Source organism: Microtus ochrogaster, chromosome 2 (genome assembly GCF_000317375.1).
Source record: "Microtus ochrogaster isolate Prairie Vole_2 chromosome 2, MicOch1.0, whole genome shotgun sequence".
NCBI lineage: Eukaryota > Metazoa > Chordata > Mammalia > Rodentia > Cricetidae > Microtus > Microtus ochrogaster.
In genome coordinates, this window is record NC_022010.1 from 21,813,382 (window position 1) to 21,835,743 (window position 22,362).

Consider the following 22,362-nt stretch of genomic DNA (forward strand, 5'->3'; position numbering starts at 1 on the left):
GTCTTAAAGAGAGAGCCTGGAAAGGCTCCAAGACTATACTTAATACATCTGCTGGGAGCTACACAGACAGAAACTGGGGGTGGTGGTGGTGGCGGTGGTGGTGGTGGTGGTGGTGGTGGTGGTGGTGGTGGTGGTGGTAGTAGTAGTAGTAGTATTTACTTTTGTTTTTCAAGACAGGATTTCTCTGTGTGTAATCCTGACTGTCCTAAAACTCACTCTGTAGGCCTTGAACTCAAAGATCCACCTGCCTCTGCATCCCAAATATGCCACCATTGCCTGGTTCGTTCGTTCTTTCTTTCTTTCTTTCTTTCTTTCTTTCTTTCTTTCTTTCTTTCTTTCTTTCTTTCTTTCTTTCTTGATTTATTGAGACTAGTTTTTCTCTGTAGCTTTGGACCCTGTCCTGGAATTCACTCTGTAGACCAGGATGGCCTTGAACTCACAGAGATCCACCTGCTTCTGCCTCCCCGAGTGCTGGGATTAAAGATGTGCGCCACCACCACCTGACTGGATATTATTATTTTTAAGGCAGGTTTTCATGTACCCCAGGCTATCTTTAGACTTTTTGTGTAGTCAAGGATGGGCCCTGAACTCCTGATCTTCCTGCCTCTAACTCTAGAGTGTTGGGATTACAGGCTTACACGGCTATGCCCAGTTTATGCAGTGCTGGTTATGGAATCTAGGGCCTTGAGAACTATAGGCAAACACTGTACCCACAGAGTTCATCTCTTTTTCTGTTTGTCTGACTTGAGACCAGTCTGAGAGTGGGCCTCATTGAATTCTGTTAGAGCCGAGGGAGTTAGAGGAGGTTGGAAACAGATGATTCAGGGCGCCTGAAAACCAGTCCAGCAACTTGGATCTTCTTCCTTAGGATGTATTCAGCAAGATGTTTGAGACATCACAAGCATGTTAGGAGGAAACAGGCTTGATTTAAATGCACAGGATCCCAGGGCCTGAGGGTAGCAGGGAATGGAATGGCTGGGAGACTACACAATGAGATGGCTAAGATGTGAAGGACCGGGGTAGTCAGAGAAGTGCAGAGCAGGTCACAAAGGGTAGAGGGTGAGAGTTGTGGTTAACCAGGTCTGCAGCAGGAATGAGAGGGATGTGGAGTGATCTGGGGGTGTGCATTGGTTGGTAGAGAACTTGCCTAGTGTGCAATAAGTCTGGGGTTGCATCCTTGGCACCTCATAAAGCAGACGTGTGCATGGTGGTGCCAGCCTCTATTCCCAACTAGTAGGAAGCCGCTAGTTCATTTCCCGGCCACACAGACTCCCAAAATAATCACACAGAAACTATATTATTTAAATTACTGCTTAAAAATTAGCTTTAGCTTCTTATTGACTAGCTCCTACATCTTAATTTATTCCATTTCTATTAATCTGTGTATCACATGACTGTGACTTACCAGCAAGGTTCTGTCTGGCATCTGTCTTTGTCAGGGCTACATGGCTTCTCTCGACTCTGCCTTCTTTCTCCCAGCATTCAGTTTAATTTTCCCAGCCTAACTCTACTCTACCCTATCACAGGCCAAGACAGCTTCTTTGTTCATTAACCAATAAAAGCAACACATACACAGAAGGACTTCCCACATCACCCTACAATTAAGAGGCACAGGCAGGAGGAGAGAAAGATGGGGAATTCATCCTTAACTCCATAAGAGAGTTTGAGGTCAGCCTGGGCTACATGAGAACCTGTCTCAAAACTAAAATAAAAAGAAATGTGGGTGTGCTAAAAGATAGCTCAGTGGTTAAGAGTTTGTACTGCTCTTGCAGAGGACCTGATTCAGTTCTCAGCACCCACTCAATTGCCTATAACTCTCGTTCTAGGGGATCCATCACCTTCTCTTGACCCCCTTTAGCATCTGTATTTACTTGTATTACTTGCACATAAGCACACACACATATACAAGTACACATGCATGCACAAAGAAATAAAAACAAAACTAAATCCTTTCAGTCAATCAGCAAAATACTCTACAGGCTTGCCCACAGACCAATCTGATGGGGACATTTTTTTCAGTTAAAGTTCCTTTTTCCAAAATAACCCTTGCTTGTCTCAAGCTGAGATAAAACTAGCCAGCACAACCACATAAACAGAGGATGGTAGTGCATGCAAGATTGTAGTCCCAGCACTCAAGAGGCTAGAGATGGCTTCAGAAGCATCAAGTTCAAGACCATCCTCTGCCTGCAGGCTCCTCCCCTCTGTATCCTGACTACACTTCTTGTCTAGGGAGGAGTGACTTACTACCTCCTATCTTCTCTATCCACTCTATCTGAAATGATTTAATAGTTGGAAAAAAAATTCTGTCTACCTCTCTCAAAACCAAGTTATTGTTCCGATTTTGCATCCATCTGTGGCTCCATGGCAGGCTCTGTGCTCAGTGCTTTGCCCCTCAGCATAATTCACGTTGAGTGAGCTGAGCTACCGCAAGTCATCCCAGCACTCAGGAAGCTAAGGCAGGGGGATCTTGAGTTCGAGACTCTGCTTTTAAAAAGCATAACAAAGGAGAAGGCAACTGTGAAGTCAACTCGGATCTTTACCAAAAAAAAAAAAAAAGAAGTTACATTTTTATTTATGTTGTGCACATGCGTGGGGCAGGGGGCATCAGAACATCATGGTTCGTGTGTGGGGAATGTGAGAATGTCTTTTTCTGAGAAATACATTTAAAATTTGCCTTTATAAATCACACTTGTGCCCAGCCTGTACCCAAGTTAGTAGTGTACTTGGAGATCATTTATACCTACTCCTTCTGCCTACACCCTGTGTACTCAACCTGATCAGAACCAACTGACCCCTGAGAAAACGTAACCCGTCTCACTCTGCTTTGGACTTGCAATGCCTTTCACTCCTACAAGCTCAACTGAAGGCACAGCCTCAGTTGGACCATGTTTCCTGTTTCTCCTCCGTGACTCTCTCATGGCCCTGACTCCAAACAGTGTCTGTGTGGATGAGATGTGATGAGCAGGTCATGGCCATGCCCTAGAAGCAGCGAGACATTGAAAGCAGTGTCCTCTCACCCCGCATACGTAGGAACATGCGGATATAGCAGCATAATCATCTCTGGCTGTGCCTTTGTGTGCTTTTCTGGGTCAGCAAGGCCAGAAGAAAGTTTTCTCCCTTATGAGCCCCTGTAAAAGAGGCTCCTTCCTTTTTGCTACCATATCTGTTGTGTTGTTAATTATATAAAGAGGGCTCCTTTATTCTGGACCACTCTCTTAGACTTAGATCTGAACAGGAGAGGCCAGCACTTCTGAATAGCAAAGGCCAGCAGAAGCTGTCTTTCTCTCCTTATGCAGGTTGTTTCCCCTTCCACTGTGTGAATCCTGGGAATCAAACTCAGGTCATCAGGGTTGGTGGCAGGCACCTTTGCCCCCTGAGCCATCTCACCATTCTTTAAGTCGTTGCAGCATTTGGATTGTCCCTGGTTACCAGGTGTATCACAGCAGCCTAACATCCTGTTCACTGAGCTAATAAACTCTGAAGTTAATTCAATATTAAGGCTCCATCACCAGGCCCCTTGGGTTTCCTGTTTTCTGTATGTGCCTGCATTTGGGAACTATAGTATCTGGCTTTGCTACTTCTTTATCTCTCTTCCTCAATTCTCTTCCCCATCCCAGGTGAATGGTGACTTCTGACCTCCCATTGCTGGTAGAGTGGGGTTAAAAGTAGAGATGGGGCGGGAAAGTTCCCATGCTGAATTTGGGCTGACTCATTTTCCCACACAGTGCTTTTGTGAATCTTGTCTGCAGTTCCCCTGGCTGAGCATGGTCATATATCAGTCTTCCTGTCTTCAAAGCCATGGCCCATGGTTTCTCAAATCTTCCACCAGTGACGATTAGTCCTTTCCCCTTTAGGCAGTAAACCTGTGTGTGTGTGTGTGTGTGTGTGTGTGTGTGTGTGTGTGTGTGTGTGTATTATTTTTTAGTCATAAACAACACCATTCCCTGCCCAATCCCTATACAAGCATGTAAAGCAGAAGAGCAGCCTTAGTTGTCATTCTCAGATAATGTTCACTTTTGTATCTTAAGACAAGGTTTTACTATGTAGCCCGGGAAGGCCTGGATCTCAATATGTAAATCAGGAAGCTCTGCCTCCTAAAGGTTCCAAAACAAAACTACTAGCTGGGGACCAGGTATTCAAGCATGTAGGCCTTTGTGGGCCATGTCACACCAAAACATGATAACAAAGACAGGGAAAAACAGAAAGCAAGAAGCCCCACTGACAGCAATTAAATTAGCCCCTGATGATGTTTTGGGTGCAGATGATAGCGCTAGAGATGGATAGAGCTGACCAGCTTGGACTCCATTAGGAGGTGAAGTTTATCGATAATATGGGAGGGAGTAGGAGGGAACTAGGTCTGCAACAGGAGGGCTGCAGTGATTGGGCAGGGAATGGTGTTGTTTATGACTAAAAAATAACCAGGTGTTAGAGGTGTGGCATATATGTGTATAAGTTTTGGCATGGAAGTTTAGGTGGGGTTACAGAGACAGCTCAGTTGATAAAATACTTGCCATCCAAGTCTACAGACCTGAGTTCAATTTCTAACACTCATATAAAAAGCCAGATGATACGTGTACACATGCACATACACACGCATGCATGCATGCATACACACACACACACACACACACACACGTAGACATAAGTTTCCATCCCACCCGATCCTGCAGCCATCCAATCCCAAAGAAACATACAGAGGCTTATATTAATTGCAAATTGTTTGGCCTATTAGCTCAGGCTTTTATTAACTAGTTCTTAAAACTTAAATTAACCCATAATTTTTGTCTATGGTTAGCCACACGGCTTGGTACCTTTTCTCAGTAACACATACTCACCTTGCTTCCTCTGTGTCTGGCTGGTGATTGCATCTCTGTCTTTTCTCTTCTCAGAATTCTCCTAGTCTGGTCACCCCGCCTATACTTCTGCCTGGCTACTGACCAATCAGCATTTTATTAAACCAATACAAGTGACAAATCTTTACAGTGTACACAAGCATTATCCCTCAGCACTTCCTCTTTTTTCTTTTCAAAACAGAAACTCTGAATCTAATCTCCTTTGTTTAGCTTTTTTCCTGATCATTATCCATAACAACTTGTAACCAACACCCTAAACAAAGACAAACATTCATAATCCAGTTTTGGGAACATGGGTGTAGTTTTCTAGCTATTTCCTGCTGATTGGGGGCTCTGATAATTTTATGGAAACCCAAAGAAAATTTAGGATTATGGTCAAGTCCTGACTGGAGTATTCTGTGGGTATTCTCAAGCAAGCAGTCTTGCCGCATTTCTTGATGCAGAACTCAGAAAAAACCGCAACAGAGGTGCTCTGAAACCTTGGATCATCTGGGCTATCTGTTCCCATTGGAGAATTTTCAGGGGGTCTTCATCGATCAAGCCTTGTTTTTCTTAACTAAAAATGAATCCACAGCCTCTCATTTTCTGTGGAAACAAAAGCAAAACCTCTTCTCCAAAGTAACATATCCTTTGATTTAAATTTTGAAGTCAAGGCACTTTCAAAATATAGAGGTTGGATTAATCCAGCAGCAATTTATAATCAAATGTCTTTTAGTAGCTGTTGCTCCTTCCTCAGCAGTCAAACAGTTCAAAGATAACAACATGCAGTATCCATATTCTCTGTGTATTTTTCATCTTTATGTGGCTTTTCTTACTCTATTTTTTTTAAAGAACTTTCTCTATCCTTTTTCTTTTCCAAGGCTACATATATTTTTAAACATACTGTAAACCATTGAGAGTTTTTTTTGTCTGAATCTGCTTTTACTGTAATTTTTTTTTCTGACCACATGAGTCTTTAATTTGCTAAGTGGCATAGCTAGGATTAAAGCGGAGGCTTTGGCAGCTGGCTCAGCCCATTTCTTGACTTCCTGAGAGTCTAGCTTCATGGTGGAAGATTTGGCGGGAGCCACTTTTATTGACATAACTCTGAGTAGTTTCTAGGTCCATACCACCACCAAGAAGCATCCTGCTGGCTGCTCATAAACACAATTTAAGTGTTTGGTGACAGGGCTTGCCTCTTAAAAGAGCCACCATGCAGGTTTTGAGAGCTACTGACATATCTCGGACAGGGCATTTGTCTAACACTCAGGGGCCCTGAGCTTAATTCCTAATACATGCATACACACACACATACAAACATAGAGAGTCAAATAGTAACTTTATCATATTTGGTATTTTATGGCTGCATAAATCATAATAACATTTACATATTTATATAATATATACATATTAACATGTTGTGATTTATACATGCTTGGCAAGCACTTTGTCAACTGAGCTACAGCTCTAGCCCCTTACTTCTAATGTTTGAAGTGTTTAATTCAGTTTCTCATTTTCTGGTCATTTGTCTAAGAAAGATGTGTTAACTTGTGCACGATTGGTTCTTCCCAGTAGGATGGCTCAGTTGCTCTTCTGTGAGCCAACAGAACTCTATAACATCTTGAATCAGGTCTCAAAGCTGTCCAGACTAGCTGAGCCCAACTACCTCTGCTTACTGGGTAAGTGGAAAACAGCAGCACACCAACCCAAACACACTTCCAGCATCAACGTACAGACACACAACGCATACACCAAAAGACTCCAAAACAAACACCCGCACATATAGCCAATTAACCACACCACAGTTAACCAATGGGTATGTTGAGAACAGTTGGCTGCAAACCTTCCTTTTGAAGGTTAGCAAAGTTTCGGGAGCGGGAGATGAATGGCATTAGAAAGTTATTTTATTGTTTGGTTCAAAATACTGCCTGTGATTAGGCTCAGTAGATAAAATACGTGCCATGCAATCATGAACACCAGAGTTTGATCTCCAGCACAATGTAGAAATCTGTTGGTTTGGCAGCCTGCCTGTAATCCTAGAACTCAGGAGGGAAGATGGGATACATTGGGCAAGCTGGCTAACTAGACTTGGTGAAGACTGGGTTCAGTGAGAGACCCAGTCTGAGAAAATAGGGTGGGGAGCAATTGAGGGAGACACACATGTACATGTACCCTCACACACTCTTATGCACATGCTTGTATACACACTCCACACACATGCACATACAAACAAAGGAAAGCAATGCTGCTATTGAATGTTTTGCTACTTGAAAGATAATTCAAGATTAGATCAAGGACAGTTCCTCACAGCTGGTGGTCCCAGCACTAAGACTTTTCAGGCTCCCTGGGTTACATGGTGAGACTCTGTCTCAAAGAAATGAAGAGGTCAGCTGGATGGTGGGGCATGCTTTTAATCCCAGCACTTGAGAGGCAGAGGCAGGTGGATCTCTGTGACTGGGAGGCAAGCCTGGTCTACAGACTGAGTTCCAGGACAGCCAGGGCTAAACAGAGAAACAACCCTGTCTCAGAAACCAAAGGGGTGAAAAAGATAGAAAGAAAAAGAAAAAAAGAAAGGAAGAGAAAAAGAAGAAAGGAAGATGTGGAGGTGGTGGAGTTAAAGGGATTTTTTCTGTTTTAAGACAAAGTCTAGGGACTAGAGAGATGGCTCCGTGGGTAAAGGAACCCACATGGGAGAAAGATAACTGACTCCACAGGTATCCTCTGATCCCCACTGTGTGTGGCATGTGTGCACCCTCCACATGCAAACATAAATGTAGAAAGTATTCATTTGAAGACGAGAGTCTTACTGTGAAGCCCTGGCTGGCTTCAGACTTCCAGTCCTCCTGCCTCCATGGCCCACTACACACGCTAGGTGTGGAGATCACAGCTGTGTTTGGAGTGGACAATTACTCCCCTACCCACCAGTGTTCCCATTCTGAGTTCAACTCTTTTCTTTCTCAGATGTTCGATCCAAAAGACAGTATGACGAGAGCCACGTGATCACAGCCCGCAGAGTAAAGAAGGTATCGGCTGTCAGAGGCAGGCAGCCTGGGGACCTTGTAGGAGGAGAGGGAGGCTTTGTCCTGGGTCCACAGGGGGCATTAGCTGTGAGAGACAGGTTGTCAGGGATGGCACATGTCCCATGGATCCCTCCCACATCCCCTGAGTTCATTCTGGTAGACACTCACTGTTCCTGCCATTGTTAAGTAGGCATCATGGCCTACAGGCAGGGCGTCTAGGAACTGAGGTCCATACAGCCTGTGTACATACAACTTGGCTGTGAGCTTGGTGCTGGGTCTACTTTGTCTAGTCTCGGGCATCTGGTAGGAAGTCAGTACAGATTGTTGGCACATGCAGACCAGTGACCAAAGAGAGGCCTTCCCTCTTCCTCTCTCAGACACTTCCCAATCTTTGTTTACCATTTTTGTTTGTTTGTATGTTATGTGATCATGTGTGTGTGTATGTATTATGTGATTGTGCAAGTGTATTATGTAATTGTGTATGTGTATTATATGATAATGTGTATATTATGTGATCGTATGATTGTGTGTGTGTCTGTGTTCATATGCCTAAGTATATATGTGTGTGATATATGTATGGTGTATGTGTAGTGTGTGTCTGTATATATGTGTGTCTCTGTGTGTATATTATGTGATTGTGTGAGTGTATGTATTATGTGATCATGTATATATGAGTGTGTGTGTATGTGTGTGGAATGTATTTATGTATTATGGTTGTAAGGGTGTACTATGTAATCATGCATGTGTATTGCATGATTGTGTGTATATTATGTTTTTTCGTTTGTTTTTCAAGACAGGGTTTCTCTGTGTAGCCCTGGCTGTCCTGGAACTTGCTCTGTAGACCAGACTGGCCTTAAACTCTGTGATTGTCCTGCCTCTGCCTTCCAAGTGCTGGAATTAAAGGCATGTGCCACCACTGCTGGGCATGTGTATATCGTGTGGTCATGTGATTGTGTGTGTTTAGGTAAGCCAAAGGATGGTAGTTATCTTCTTCTATCACTTTTCATCTCATGTTTCTTAAGATTTTTATTGCGTTATTATTTTTTGAAAAGTGTGTGTGTGTGCGTGTGTACATGTGTGTACATGAGTGCAGATGCCTGCAGAGTTCAGAAGAGGACATTGGATCCATTGAATCCCCTACAGCTTGAGTTACAGGCAGATATAAGCCACCCAAGGTAGGTGCTGGGAATCAAACTCAAGTTTTCTTCAGGTGTAGTTAGTGCTCTTAACTCTCTCTAGCCCCCTTTATTACACACCCTCCCCCCTTGTGTGTGTGTGTGTGTGTGTGTGTGTGTGTATCCGTCCCCAGGTCCTGACCCCTGCCTCTCTCTGTGGGGCGTGGGTATGTATTGTATCTGGGCATGGCCAGGCCATGCCACATTTGTGGAGATCAGAACATAACCTCTACATGTGGGTCCAAGGAATTGAACTTACATCCTCAGGCTTGTCAGCAAGCACCTTTCCCTGCTGAGCCCTCTCACTGTCCCTTATTCTTATTTATTTATTTATTTATTTATTTATTTATTTATTTATTTATTTATTGGTTTTTCAAGACACGGTTTCTCAGTACTGGAACTTGCTCTGTAGACCAGGCTTGCCTTGAACTCACAGAGACCCACCTGCCTCCTGGGATTAAAGGCATGTGCCACCACCACCTGACCCTTATTCTTATTTCTTATTTATTATTAGCCAGAGTCTTGGCCTAGGTGTCCTTGATCTCATGAGCCTCCTGCCTCAGCTTCCCAATGCTGGGATGTCATGTGTTGACCCCCACCAAGCCACAGGCATCTTCCTGAATGTTCTCTTGAGCTTCTAGACCAATGAGATTTTTTTTTTTTTTTTTTTTTTTGGTTTTTCGAGACAGGTTTTCTCTGTGGTTTTGGAGCCTGTCCTGGAACTAGCTCTTGTAGACCAGGCTGGTCTCGAACTCACAAAGATCCACCTGCCTCTGCCTCCCAAGTGCTGGGATTAAAGGCGTGCGCCACCACCGCCCGGCTTAGACCAATGAGATTTCTCCCCTTTGAGTTGCAGAGATCCTTGTTGGTCTGGACTTCTGTGACCCTTAACTTTCTGCCTTGACACTATTCTATAAAGTAGAATACATGGACACTTGTCATAGCCTCCTGCCCTCTCCAGGTAACCTCACACCTTCCCAGGTAAGCTCTTCCCTTCCCAGGTGACCTTACCCCTCCAGGTGAGCTTGTCCCTTCCTAGTTGACCTCACCTCCTCCCCAGGTGACCTTCCTCCCTCCCCAGATGACCTCACCCCTTCCCTGATGAGTTTGTCTTCTCCTCAGATGAGCTCATCACCTCAGTACACAACACTTTTCTTAGTTACTTTTCTCATCTTTGCTGTGACAAAACCCTCGAGGGAAGCGATTACAGGAAGTAAGGGTGTGGGTATTTGAGCTTGCAGTTGAGAGATATGGTCCTGTCTTAGTGGGGGAGGCATGATGGTAGGCATGTAAGCCAACAGGTCACATTTTGTTTGTAATCAGGAAGCAGAGAGTGGACCAGAAATGAGGCTGGATTATAAAATCTCAAAGTTAGCCCTGTGGTGGTAGTGCACGCCTTTAATCCCAGCACTTGGGAGGCAGAGGCAGGTGGAGTTCTGTGAGTTTGAGGCCAGCCTGCTCAAAACACTGTCTCGAACCACCATACCCTCACTCCCATGAAAAAAATAAAAAGAGAGAGAGAAAGTGAGCACCAGCATTTTCTCTGCTTCCTGACTATGGACACAGTGTGACCAGCCGCCTCACACTCCAGTAGCCATACCTCATCCCCACAATTAACTGTACCCACAAACTATGAGCCAAAATGAACCTCTTCCTGTAAACTGCTCTCGTCAGACATTCTGTCACAGTGGTGGGGACAGTCAGAAATATGATTAGAGACTAAACAGAAGACCCAAGTCCCTGCCATCCCATATCCTGCATTTGATCTCATGTTTCTCTTGGTGACATTCACTTGCTCGGGACTTCTGCTTCAAGACTCAAGATGTCTTATCATCTTCATGAATGATTTTGGTTTTGGGTCTACTGCCAACATCTCTCGTTTATCAGCCACAGTGCCTCTGAGGAGCTGTGTGTTCAATAATGAACCAACCATTCTCCAGCCAGGCCATCTCCTGTTTAGTCCCCTGCTGCTGTCCTTCTTAGTAGAGGATAGGGGAGACCCCTCTGGGGTTCCAAAGATTCTTCCATCTATTAATGGTATTTCTGGCTCAGGAGTCAGCAAAGGAAGGAGGACAGGACTCCCCCAACCGCCGCCTCAAGCTCCTCTGGATGTTGTGCAGGGACAGTATACCCAGCTGAGCTCCCAGCAACAAGTCTGTGTTGTTTCCTCAGAAAGACAACCAGTACCTTATCCCGGAGTCCGTGGATCTGGAGTGCGTGAGATACTGCATCGTGTATGACAGCAACACCAGTTCCCTGGAACTGCACATCCGGCGGCGATATGAAGAGGAAGACGAGACTGAAGACGAGAAAAGAGAGGGCGATGACGACAGTGAGAACACTGGTAATGACGCCCAAGAGAGCTCTTCTTCTTAGTGTTTTGGTCGTTTTGGTGTTGTTTGAGAAAGGGTCTCTCTTATGTATCCCAGACTGTCCTGGAGCTTTGTAGACCAGGCTGGCCTCAAACTCACAGAGATCCGCCTGCCTCTTCCTTCTTAGTGCTGGGATCACAGACATGTGCAGTCATGCCTGGATCACGCAGTGCTGGGAATGGAGCCCAGAGTTTCAAGCATGCTAGACAAGCACTTTACCAAGGGAGCCACACCCCCAAGCCTTCCCAGGTGGGTTTTTGCAGCCATAGGAAGGACAGTGGACAGTGACTATATTCCTCATTTTTGTGTGGCTGTGACCACATTCCCGAGGGAAACAGAGGAGGAAGAATGAATGATTTCAGTTTTATTTCCATGTGTGTGCACAGGTCTGTGGAGACCAGAGGTCAACCTCAAGTGTCAGTTGTCAACTGCCATCCTCCTTGTTTTCGAGACTGTCTTTGCCGGCCTGAAGAGTGCTAAGAAGGCTAGGTGGTTAGCCAGTGTGACTCGGGTCTACCTGTCCCTGCCTTCCTGGTGCTGGGATCGCAAAAGTGTGCCACTATGCCTGGCTTTATCACACTGGCTCTGGGGGTTGAACTCAGGTCCTCAGTTTGCAAGGCTAACACTTTATCAACTAAGCCATCTCCTGCATACATGTGTACCTCCACACATGCAAAAACATGCACACACACGTGCAAATCACACACAGGAAAGATAGAAGAAGAGAAAGAGGAGGAGGATGAAGAACAGGAGGAAGAGGATGAAAGAGAAGGTGAAGTTACTCATATGCCTGGCAAGTGAGCTCTGTATCACTGTGCAACAAATGATCCAAAAGTCAACGACCCTAAAGGACAATATACTAATTATCATAGCCTTGGGCCCAGAATTCAGGGGCCATTCAGCAGGAGACCCAGTGTTTCTCCAGAGGTTATAATCCAAGTGTCAGCCGGGGCCAGGTGTGGTAGCACATGTGTGTAATCCCAGCACTGGGGAGACGGAAGCAGGAGGATTGCTCTGAGTTTCAGGACAGCCTGGGCTGCAGAGTGAGACCATGTTTCAAATGGAAACAAAACACACACACACACAAACAAAAAACTGGTCTGGAACTGTAGCTTAGGTAGCAGAGTACTCACCTCGCATGCATGGAGTCCTTGGTCCACCATGTACTGGGTGTGATGGTGCACACTTGGATGTGGAGGCAGGATGAACAGAAGCTCAAGGCTGATAGCAGCCACTAGCAAGTTCAGGGCCAGGCTGGGGTATATAAAACCCTGTTTCAAAGTAAATAGTGGAGGGGTTAGAGAAATGGCTCAGAGGTTAAGAGCATTGCCTGCTCTTCCAAAGGTCTTGAGTTCAATTCCCAGCAACCACATGGTCACTCACAACCATCTGTATTGAGGTTTGGTGCCCTCTTCTGGCCTGCAGGCATACACACAGACAGAATACTATATACATAATAAATATTTTTTTAAAAATGTAAATAGTGGAGTGTAATGGTAGACACATTTAATTTTAACACTCAGGAGGAAGAGGCAGGTGGATCTCTGTGAGTTTGAGGCTAGCCTGGTCTACATTGCAAGTTCTAGGCCAGCCAGAGCTATATAGTGAAACTTTATCTTAGTAAACAAATAAATAAAATCTGATCAGGCCACCAATCCTCACTACTATACAAAACCCGGAGCCAGCAGGATGGCTCAGCAGGCAAATCACTTGCCCCCAAATTTAACAACTTCAATTTTATCCCCAGGACCCCACATGGTGGAAGGAGAGAATTTGCTCCTACAAGTGTGTTTGCAATACATACACATACATTTACACAGAGAGATGAATAAAGTAATACAAAATTAAAAGACTCCACAAAGGCACATGTAGTCAGCTCCAAGATACTTCATTAAAAATTTGAAGCTGTTTATCATTTTTTCAACCCCATGTTGATGGGATGAGAAGGCCGTTGACCCTTCTTGCCACTGGGTGGCACTAAGATTTCACCTTTAACAACATCGTCATCGAGACTCTTTCCAAGTGGTCTTTGGTTAGGAAATTTCGTCTTCCATGTGTGGGTTCCTTTGGGCTACAGTTTGTAGATATTTGCTAGTTTTGAATCGGTCTCTTGTAGCCCAGCTAACCTCCAGTTCACTAACTATATAGCTGAGGATGATCTTGAACTTCTGAAGTCCCTTTCTCTATCTTCTGAGTGCTAGAATTACAGGTATATGCCACCATGTCATATGCAGGTGCTGGGGGTGGACCCAGGGCCTTGGGCATGATAACTAGGCAAGCTCTCTACCAACTGAGGTTTGCCCTTAGCCCTTTGTTTGTTTGTTTGTGCATTTTGGGCTGGAGAGATGGTCCAGTGATTTAATAGCATGGACTGCTCTTGCAGAGGACTTGAGTTGGAGTCCCAGCATTTATGTAGGGCGACTCGCAACTGCAGCTTCAGGGCATCTGACCCTCTAGTGTGTGAGGGCACCCCAGACACATAATTAAACCTTTTTAGAAATCATGTTTTATGTACATATGGTGTGTGTGTGTGTGTGTGTGTGAAACATGCTATAACGTATGTGGATTCTGCCATGTTAAGTCCTAGGGCTCAGACTCAGGTGGTCAGGCGGCTTGTGCCTTTACTCTCTGAGCCATCTCTTTGGCCCCACCTTTTTTGAGATAGGGTCTTACATAGCCCAGGCTGTCTGCGACATCACTGCAGCTTAAACTTCTGACCCAGTGCTGGACTTGCTGGTTTGTGTGACATGCCCAGCTTGTTCATAGTTTCACCCTGGATCACTAAGGACCGGGGCTGATGAGGTGGCCCAGCAATAAAGGTGCTTGCTACAAAGCCTGACAACTTGAGTTCGACCCCTGAACTCACATGGAAGGAGAGAACCATCTTTCACAAGTTGACCTCTCACCTCCATATACATGCTATGGTAGATGCATGCCTCCCACAAGTAAGTAAATAAGCAAATAAATGAGTGTAATTTAAAAAAAAAACAATATTTTTACTCTGTAAAGCGGTGGCATTGTGCTATTGAGTTTCCCACTCAGAAAGAGAACCAAATGTAGCATTTCCACTCTAGGCGACTTTCCTCAGTTAAAATATTGGTGCCTTTCAGGTTGGACCTGGTGGCACACACTTATAATCCCAGCATTCAGGAAACAGAATAGGAAGCTCTTTGTGAATTCCAGGCCAACCTGATCTACATAGGGAGTATATAGGCTAGCCAGGGCTATGTAGTGAGACTCTGTCTCAAAAAAAAAGAAGAAACAAAACAAAAGGATGCCTTTGTGAGGCAGGGTTCTAGAATGGTACCTTTCAGCCAGGTGTGGCAGTGCACACCTGAGCACTACCACTACCAGTACGTTAAGGCCCGGGGATCAAATTGCTATCCTCCTGCCTCCATCTCTGGAGATGGAACTGCAGGTATGAACCAACATGCCCAGCTGCTATTCTTGGTAAAACAGCAAGCATGACAGCTCCTGAAACTGCTTGGTGAAGTAGCTGGGTTCTGTGGCAGTCCCCAGTTATCACTAATGTTGACCCTGTAATTGTGGACTGTAGGTCTCTAGAGGTGGAGAGGCGGATATCTAGGCTAAAGGTAATAGCCTCATTGTGGCCTGGGACTTCTAGCCCAACTCCCCTGTGGCCTCTGACCCACTAGTCTCTTGCTCAAGAGAGATATGCTAGTACCCTGTAGCCTACTGTATGGACTTGGGGACCTCTAGCCAGGTCCCATGGGGATGGGGGTGACTTCTGCCTGAACACCTCCCACCATGGTTTACAGACCAAGGTTCATCCTCCAGATAGGTCCCTGTCATTTATGTCCTGATCAGTCCCTTCTGGAAGTGTCCTTGTCTTTGAGAACAGTTCAGTTTATTTAATCAAACTCATTTATTTTTCTTTCACTAGTTGATTTTCCTTTGTACTTAAGGAGGCCGGAGGATAGCATTAGGTGTTGATCCTCGGGTGCTCTTCTCCTTCTAAGAAGTTTTGTAAATTATGTTGTTTTTTAGAGTGGGGGTGTCCAGAGCTTGTGTGGGTATCAGCAGGAGTCAGTTTTCTCCTTCTACCATACAGGTCTTGAGATGGAACTCTGGTCATTTAACTTGGTGACAGTCGCCTTTACACACTGAACCATCTTCCTGGCCCCACCTTACTTTTTGAGTCTCTTGTTATGTATAATTCACCGGTTGAGCTGGGCTGTCCTGCCGTGGAGCTCCAGGGATCTGTCCATCTGCACTGATGGGATCATTGATGTGATTACCAGCACACACGAGCAAGCCCAGCGTTTTTATGTGGATTCTGGGATGGAACTCAGGTTTTCAGGCTTCAGTGATGCTCTCCTGACTGAGCCATCTTCCCAGTCCCAGGAAGTCGGTTTGGAGAACAGAGCCATGGCCTTCTCCTGCTAGTGGACTGACTCTTCAGGGTCTGTAGACCAATTTTCCTGGACCAGGGAGAGTCTTGGCTGAGGCAGGATGGTGCAGACACTCTGTGAAAACCGTGCCAGGTCTCTTTCCATTAGTGACTTTCCTGCTCCTGCTGTGACAGAAGAGCTAGCAGGACCAAGAGAGAGCAGGGATGGGTTCTGGCTCATGATTTCAGAGGGTTGGATGGAGTGGAGGAGGCTGTTCAATTCATGATTAACCGGAAAGCAGAGAGCAAGGATGAGCATTTATGCTCTGCCAGTTAACCCACCTCACGTGTGTGTGCACGTAGGGATGGACACACATGCCATGATGTGCATGTGGAAGTCAGAGGACAGTGGGCAGGAGTTGGTTCTCTCCTACCCCGTGGCTTTCAGAGGTGTAATTCAGGTCCCCTGGCTTGGCAACAAACACCTGGACCCTCTGAGCCATCTCACTGGCCCTCCATTTCCTCTTTTCGTCTGTCCCAGCACCCAGCCATGAAATGGTGCCACCACACTCACGATAGATCTTCCGTCCTCGGGTAATTCTTCCTGGAAACACCCTCACATTTGCATCCACTGATATGTCTCCACAGTGTCCAGACAAGTGGATATTGAATATTAACTGTTGTATAGCATAATTACAATTCAGGAAAGAGTTAAAGGTCTAAATTTATATGAAACCATCAAAAGAGGATCAGTGAGATGACCCTGGGACCCACATGATAGAAGAAGAGAATAAAATCCTGCTACATGACTGATTTCCACATATGACACAGTTACAGTCTCTCTCTGCAGCCAGGCACAGTGACACATGCCTGCAACCCCCACACTCAGGAGGCTGAGTCAGGAGCATAATGAAGATAATGAGTTCCAGGCAGACTGAGCTACATAGACCTCATCTCACAAACAAGACCAAACTACAAGAGGATGTCACTGCACACTCTCTAGGGTGGGCATAATAAAAAAGACAGATAATAACAAATGTTGATGAGCATGTGGAGACACCAGAACCGTTATACACCATTGAACACAGTGTAAAGGGGCCTGGGCACAGTGGTTCATGACTGGCCACAGTTTCAAAGGCAAATCTGGGCTATGTAGTGAGTTCACGGCAGGGCTCTGCTGCAGAGGAGACCCCAACTCAAAAAACAAAATGAAATCAGAGTCAGGAAAACAGTAGAAAGTGCTATGAACAAACCCACAAGCTGAGTTCCATCTCTGGATCCCAAAATGGGGCCGGAAAAAGCCAACTCCTAAGGCTTGGCTTCTCATCTCCATGTGTACACGGTGGCACATGTGCATACCCGCACACACAATGCACACAAGCATGCACACACACACCATTAAAAAGAAAATAAATCTTATAAAAATAAAAAACTAACCCAAATCCAGACACTTGTGTAACACACCTTTAATCCCAGCACTCAGAAGGCAGAGGCAGGTGGATCTGAGTTTGAGGCCAGCCTGGTCTACAGAGCAAGTTCCAGGACAGCCAGGGCTACACAGAAAGACCCTGTCTTGAAAAACAAAACAAAAATAGCAACAACAAAACTAACCTGAACAAAACACAGTATAAGAACAGAATATAAAAAGGTCTAGTGTAAAGAAAGCAATGGTGATTCCTCAGAGGGTTAGGGTGCATACTCCAAGGGAATGAGAGCACACCACACATAATAGCCCACAGTGGGAACAGCACGGATGGCTTTTTTGTTTTGTTTTGTTTTTGACTTTTGAGACAGAATTTCTCTGTGTAGCCCTGGATGTCCTGGAACTTGCTCTGTAGACCAGGCTGGCCTCAAACTCAGATCCACCTGCCTCTGCCTTCTGAGTGCTGGGATTAAAGGTGTGCGCCACCACTGCCTGGCCTCAGTACAGATGTCTTAATAAGCCAATGAGTGGATGAAACAAAATGCAGTACATCCACAGAATGGAATATTATTCAATTATAATTAAGTATCATTGTTTAAGCACATGTATTGCTCTCATAGAGGACCTGAGTTCAGTTCCCAGAATCTGTGTCAGGTGGCTCACAACCACTTGTAACTCCAGGTCCTGAGGATCAAGTGCCCTCTACTGGCTTCCATGGGTACCTACACTCGCATGTATAAACCCACATATATACATAATTAAAAATAATTAATAATCCAAAGCTGGAGAGATGACTCAGTGGTTAGGAGCACTGGTTGCTCTTTCTAGAGGACCTGGGTTTGATTCCCAGCATCCAAATACTTGTTCACACTGTCTATAACTCCAGTTCCTGGGGATCCCTTGCCTTGTTCTGACTTCTGCAGGCACTGCACACATGTGGCACACAGACATGCATGCAGGTAAAACACCCATAAATCTATAAACAATTTAAAAAATTTTTAAAGCAAGTAAGTTTCCATTTGTAACGTTCTTCTCTATACTTGACTCAGGTATTGCTTCCTAATTTTATTTGCTGTGCCCCTTTACTTGGATTTCTAAGTAATTGGTTTTTAGATGGAAGTGCTATCCATTCTAACACTAGGCAAATGCTAACGCACCTTGTATATCTCTTTGGTCCCCACCCGTAGAACTCTTACCTGGACCTGCTGTGGAATTTGGACAGATGCTCACCCTCTTTACCCGCCAACCTGTCTATGTCCTCAGAGGAGGCTACGAGTGCTTCTCTGGCCTGTACCACTTCTTCCGGACCCAGAAGATCATCTGGATGCCCCAGGTGAGGCAAGAGGATGAGCGTTCACTACCAGGAAGTGAGGCTGGAGACTGACAGGTAAGTGGAGGCAGAAAGAGAGAAGATAGGGAGAGAGGACATAGAAGAAACGGGAGAGTGAAAAAATGAGCCCGGAACAACTGGGGAGTTCAGTCCATAATGACAAATTCAGAGTTAACACATTATGGAGAGGCCAAGCATGAGGCGCTAGAGACGGTGTGGTTTGGGGGGCAGTATGTTAAAGCAGACAGTGCCAGAGTTGACTCTGAAATGTTCCCCATAGCATATGCCTTGAACAGTTTTTCCCAGTCAGAATCCCTCCTAGGCAGTCACAAAGCCTTTAGGAGATGAAGTCCTGGCAGGTGGAAGTAGGTCCTGGGGTGGGCAGCTTTCCTTACTGCCATGAACAGGACCCCACCACTGTGCCTTCCCCACTGTGATGGATTAAAATCTCTCTGAAACCGAGAGTCATGATAAACCTTTTCTAGTCTTTTGTACCAAAAATGCTACTAGATTTCTTTTTTCTGATTACATTTATTTGTTTTGTGCTCTCTGTGTGTGTACATGCGTGCTTACAAGTGCTGTGATGCATATTTGGAGATCAAATTGTCTTCTTTAAACATGTGGGCACAAGGATTGAATTCAAGTTGCTTGGCAGCAGGCACCAGCCTCAACTGGACAAGTTTTGGGCTACAGATTGTCAGTGCCAATGCTTGTGTGCATGGCCAGCTACAAACCAGTGCCATGAGGGCGCAGAGTGTCAGTGTGGAGACTCGTTCATGTACTGTGATGCTGTGGGCCAGTCCTTGTTTACACCCCAGCCTCGCACCTTTTATGGGAGGTATTTGTTGTCGGTGTATTTGAAACTCAAGCTCCCGTCTCCTTCACTGCTCTGGGACTGCCCTTCTGAGGTCACCTTCAGAGCTACTCCTCCAGGAATGGACCTCCCCTTCTCTTCTGTGGTGGACCCATGGCAGCCTTCTTCCTTCCCCTTCCAGGAACTGGATGCCTTCCAGCCATACCCTGCTGAGATAATGCCAGGCAAGATCTTCCTGGGCAAATTCAGTCAAGCCTGCGATGCTAAGATTCACAAGGATTTGAAAATTAAAGCCCATGTCAATGTTTCCATGGAGGCAACACCCTAGTAAGTAAAGGTGATACTAGTGTGCATGCGTGTGTGTGTGTGAGTGTGCACACACATGCATGGGCCTGTGCATATGGAGACCATGGGTTGATGTTGGGTGCCTTCCTCTGCCAGTCTCTACTTTATTTATTTATTTACTTTCAGTTTTTTGAGAAAGGGTTTCTTTGTGTAGTACTTGCTGTGTACACCATGCTGACCTTGAACTCACAGAGATCCTCTGCCTCCCGAATGCTGAGGGTAAAGACGTGAGCCACCACTGTCTAGCTCTCCACTGAGGGAGAACACTGAGGTGTTCATGGACTGGACAATCTGGCTATCCAGCAAGCTTGGGGTATCTGTCTCGGTGCCCCCAGCCCTAGATTTACAGACGTGTGCCCCTATTAGCCCAGCTTTTTATGCAGATGCTGGGGATTGTAACGCAGGTCCTCACATTTGTGCAGCAGGCATTTTGCTGACTGGGTCTCCGCAGCTCATGATTTTTATTTTAGGATAAGAGTCGTTAATTTATACATGTTTCTACTGCCATAGTTTGTTGTGGCTATTTTTTCCTTCAGTACAAGAGTTTAAACCCAGATCTCTCACACACTGGACAAATGCTCTTCTGTTGAGCCAGCTCCATTCCTTCACTGGAAAATTCCAGCAGAATGCTCTACCACTGAGCCACGCCCCCAGCCCCTCACTGGGGATTCTAGACAGATGTCTTCTGTCAGGCATTCTCTCTGTGTATGTGCATGTGTGTGACTTTACACAAAGGCCAGATGACGACCTCCAGTGTCATTCTGCTGGAACTGTCCACATATTTTAAAAGACAGGGCCTCTTACTGGCCTAGAATTCACCAAGTAGGCTAAACTGGCTAGCCAGTGAGGCCAGGAATCCATTTGCCTCCACTTCCCAGTGCTGGGATTACAAGTGAAGGCCACCAAGCCTACTTTTTCTATGGGGGCTGGGGAATCAAACTCATGTCCTAATGCTTGCCTAGCAAGCCCTATATCAACTGAGCCATCTCCCCAGCCCCCAGGTAATGTTTCTACTACTCCCCATCATCCTTGTGTCAGCTCCCAATCATTCCCTTGTGGTTTTTGTGCTGTGGACAAGGGACCCCAGTGGGGCTGGCTGACTTTTTCTGGGGTGATGTGAAGAAAGCAGCATCTCTTTACCCCAGATAGGACACTGATGACAGACTAAAAACAAGGACACCAAAGTTCAGCATAAAGAACCAGTGAGTTTGCTGTGGCTTCTTAACAGGTGCATGTGTAGGGAGATTATGACTCACAGGGAGCTGAGTCAGGATTCATGATAGCTGTGACTCAGACAGCTCCTCAGGCCAGAGAGTCCCCTCTCACCTGCACTTGTTACTGCCTATATAGCTTGGGGATGGGCCTTGTGAATCTTGTAAGTTTCAGAAAGTTGTTGGGGTTTGCAGGTTTCTCAGTTCCTGAGACTTGAAAGTTTCCTTTACTTCCTGAGTCTTAAGAAGCCTCCCTTCTGGAAGGAATGGTCCAACCAAGCAGGAAACGGATACTTAACACCACGCTGCCTTCCTCTAGTTTTGTAGGTGATGCAGACAATCTCTTGCATATCAAGATTGAGGATGCTTCCTATTCCAGCCTCTTCGGCTTTTTCCGTCACATCTGTCACTTCATGGGTAAGGAAAATTTCCAGATGGGGAGCACCCTTCTTGTGCTCACAAGTCTATCTCTGGCTGAGACCCCCCCCCCAGGACTTGGGGAAGTACAAAATCTAGCACATCCAGCTGCTCCAAAGCCCTCAGCTGTGTGCATGTGAGCAGCTGAGGAGTGGCGTCCAGTGACAGCACCACACCATGCCTGATCACCCTGTTACTATTGCTGTGAAGAGACACCGACCACGGCAACTCTAGTAAAGAAAACATCTAAGTGGGGTAGCTTGCTTCCTGTTTCAGAGGTTCACTCCATTATCATCATGACAGGGAGCACAGTGGTGTGTAGCCCACCATGATGCTGGAACTGAGAGTCCTTACAGCTTGATAGGCAGGCAGCAGGAAGTCAACTGGCACACTGGGCAGTATCCCTCCCTCAAAGCCCGCCCCCACAGTGACACACTTCCTCTAACAAGGTCATACCCACTCCAAGAAGGCCACACATCCTAATAATGCCACTCCTTATGAGACTGTGGGGGCCAGTTACATTCAAGCCACCACAGGGAAGGAAAGTACCCCAAACCATCCAGCTCTGATTCCCATCGTCCTTCTTGTGTCTACTTGGCTCTGCTCTGACTTCCTACCTGGCATAGCAATGCTCTTCAGCTGCTTAGCACAACAAGGGCAGATCTTTCTATTAGACCCAGGGCTTAGAGCTGACCAGGAAAACCAAGATTCCTGGTAGAGCGAGGCTGAGTTGGGTCAGGAGTCTTGGCTGCCAGCATGGCACCAACTAGGCCCCCAGTCCAAGGTGCTGCTTGGATGGCTGGGAGTAGGGTAGTAGCCTCCTCCACCCCTTATTTATCCAGAAATTCACCACTTTCACCTATATATATATATTTTTACTTTAAGAATGCAACCAGGGTGGAATATATGCTAGGTAAGTGTTCTACCTCTAAGTCACACCCCAGCCCCTCACTGGGGGATTCTAGGCAGGTGCTCTACCTCTAAGCCATGCCCTAGCCCTCACTGGAGGATTCTAGGCAGGGGCTCTACCACTGAGCCACACCCCAGCCCCTCACTGGGGGATTCTAGGCAG

General features: G+C 45.8%; 1 protein-coding gene across 1 annotated transcript in view; it reads left to right on the forward strand.

Moving 5' to 3' along the window:
* Positions 1-22,362, forward strand: part of Styxl1 (serine/threonine/tyrosine interacting like 1) — a 27,858-nt gene that overhangs the window by 2,431 nt on the left and 3,065 nt on the right. Inside the window, exons 2-7 of the mRNA XM_026784701.1 lie at positions 6,405-6,511; positions 7,794-7,855; positions 11,200-11,371; positions 18,361-18,506; positions 19,499-19,644; positions 21,193-21,290. Of these exons, the coding sequence (XP_026640502.1) occupies positions 6,409-6,511; positions 7,794-7,855; positions 11,200-11,371; positions 18,361-18,506; positions 19,499-19,644; positions 21,193-21,290 (727 nt within the window). The 5' untranslated portion in view covers positions 6,405-6,408. The remainder of the gene's footprint in view (positions 1-6,404; positions 6,512-7,793; positions 7,856-11,199; positions 11,372-18,360; positions 18,507-19,498; positions 19,645-21,192; positions 21,291-22,362) is intronic.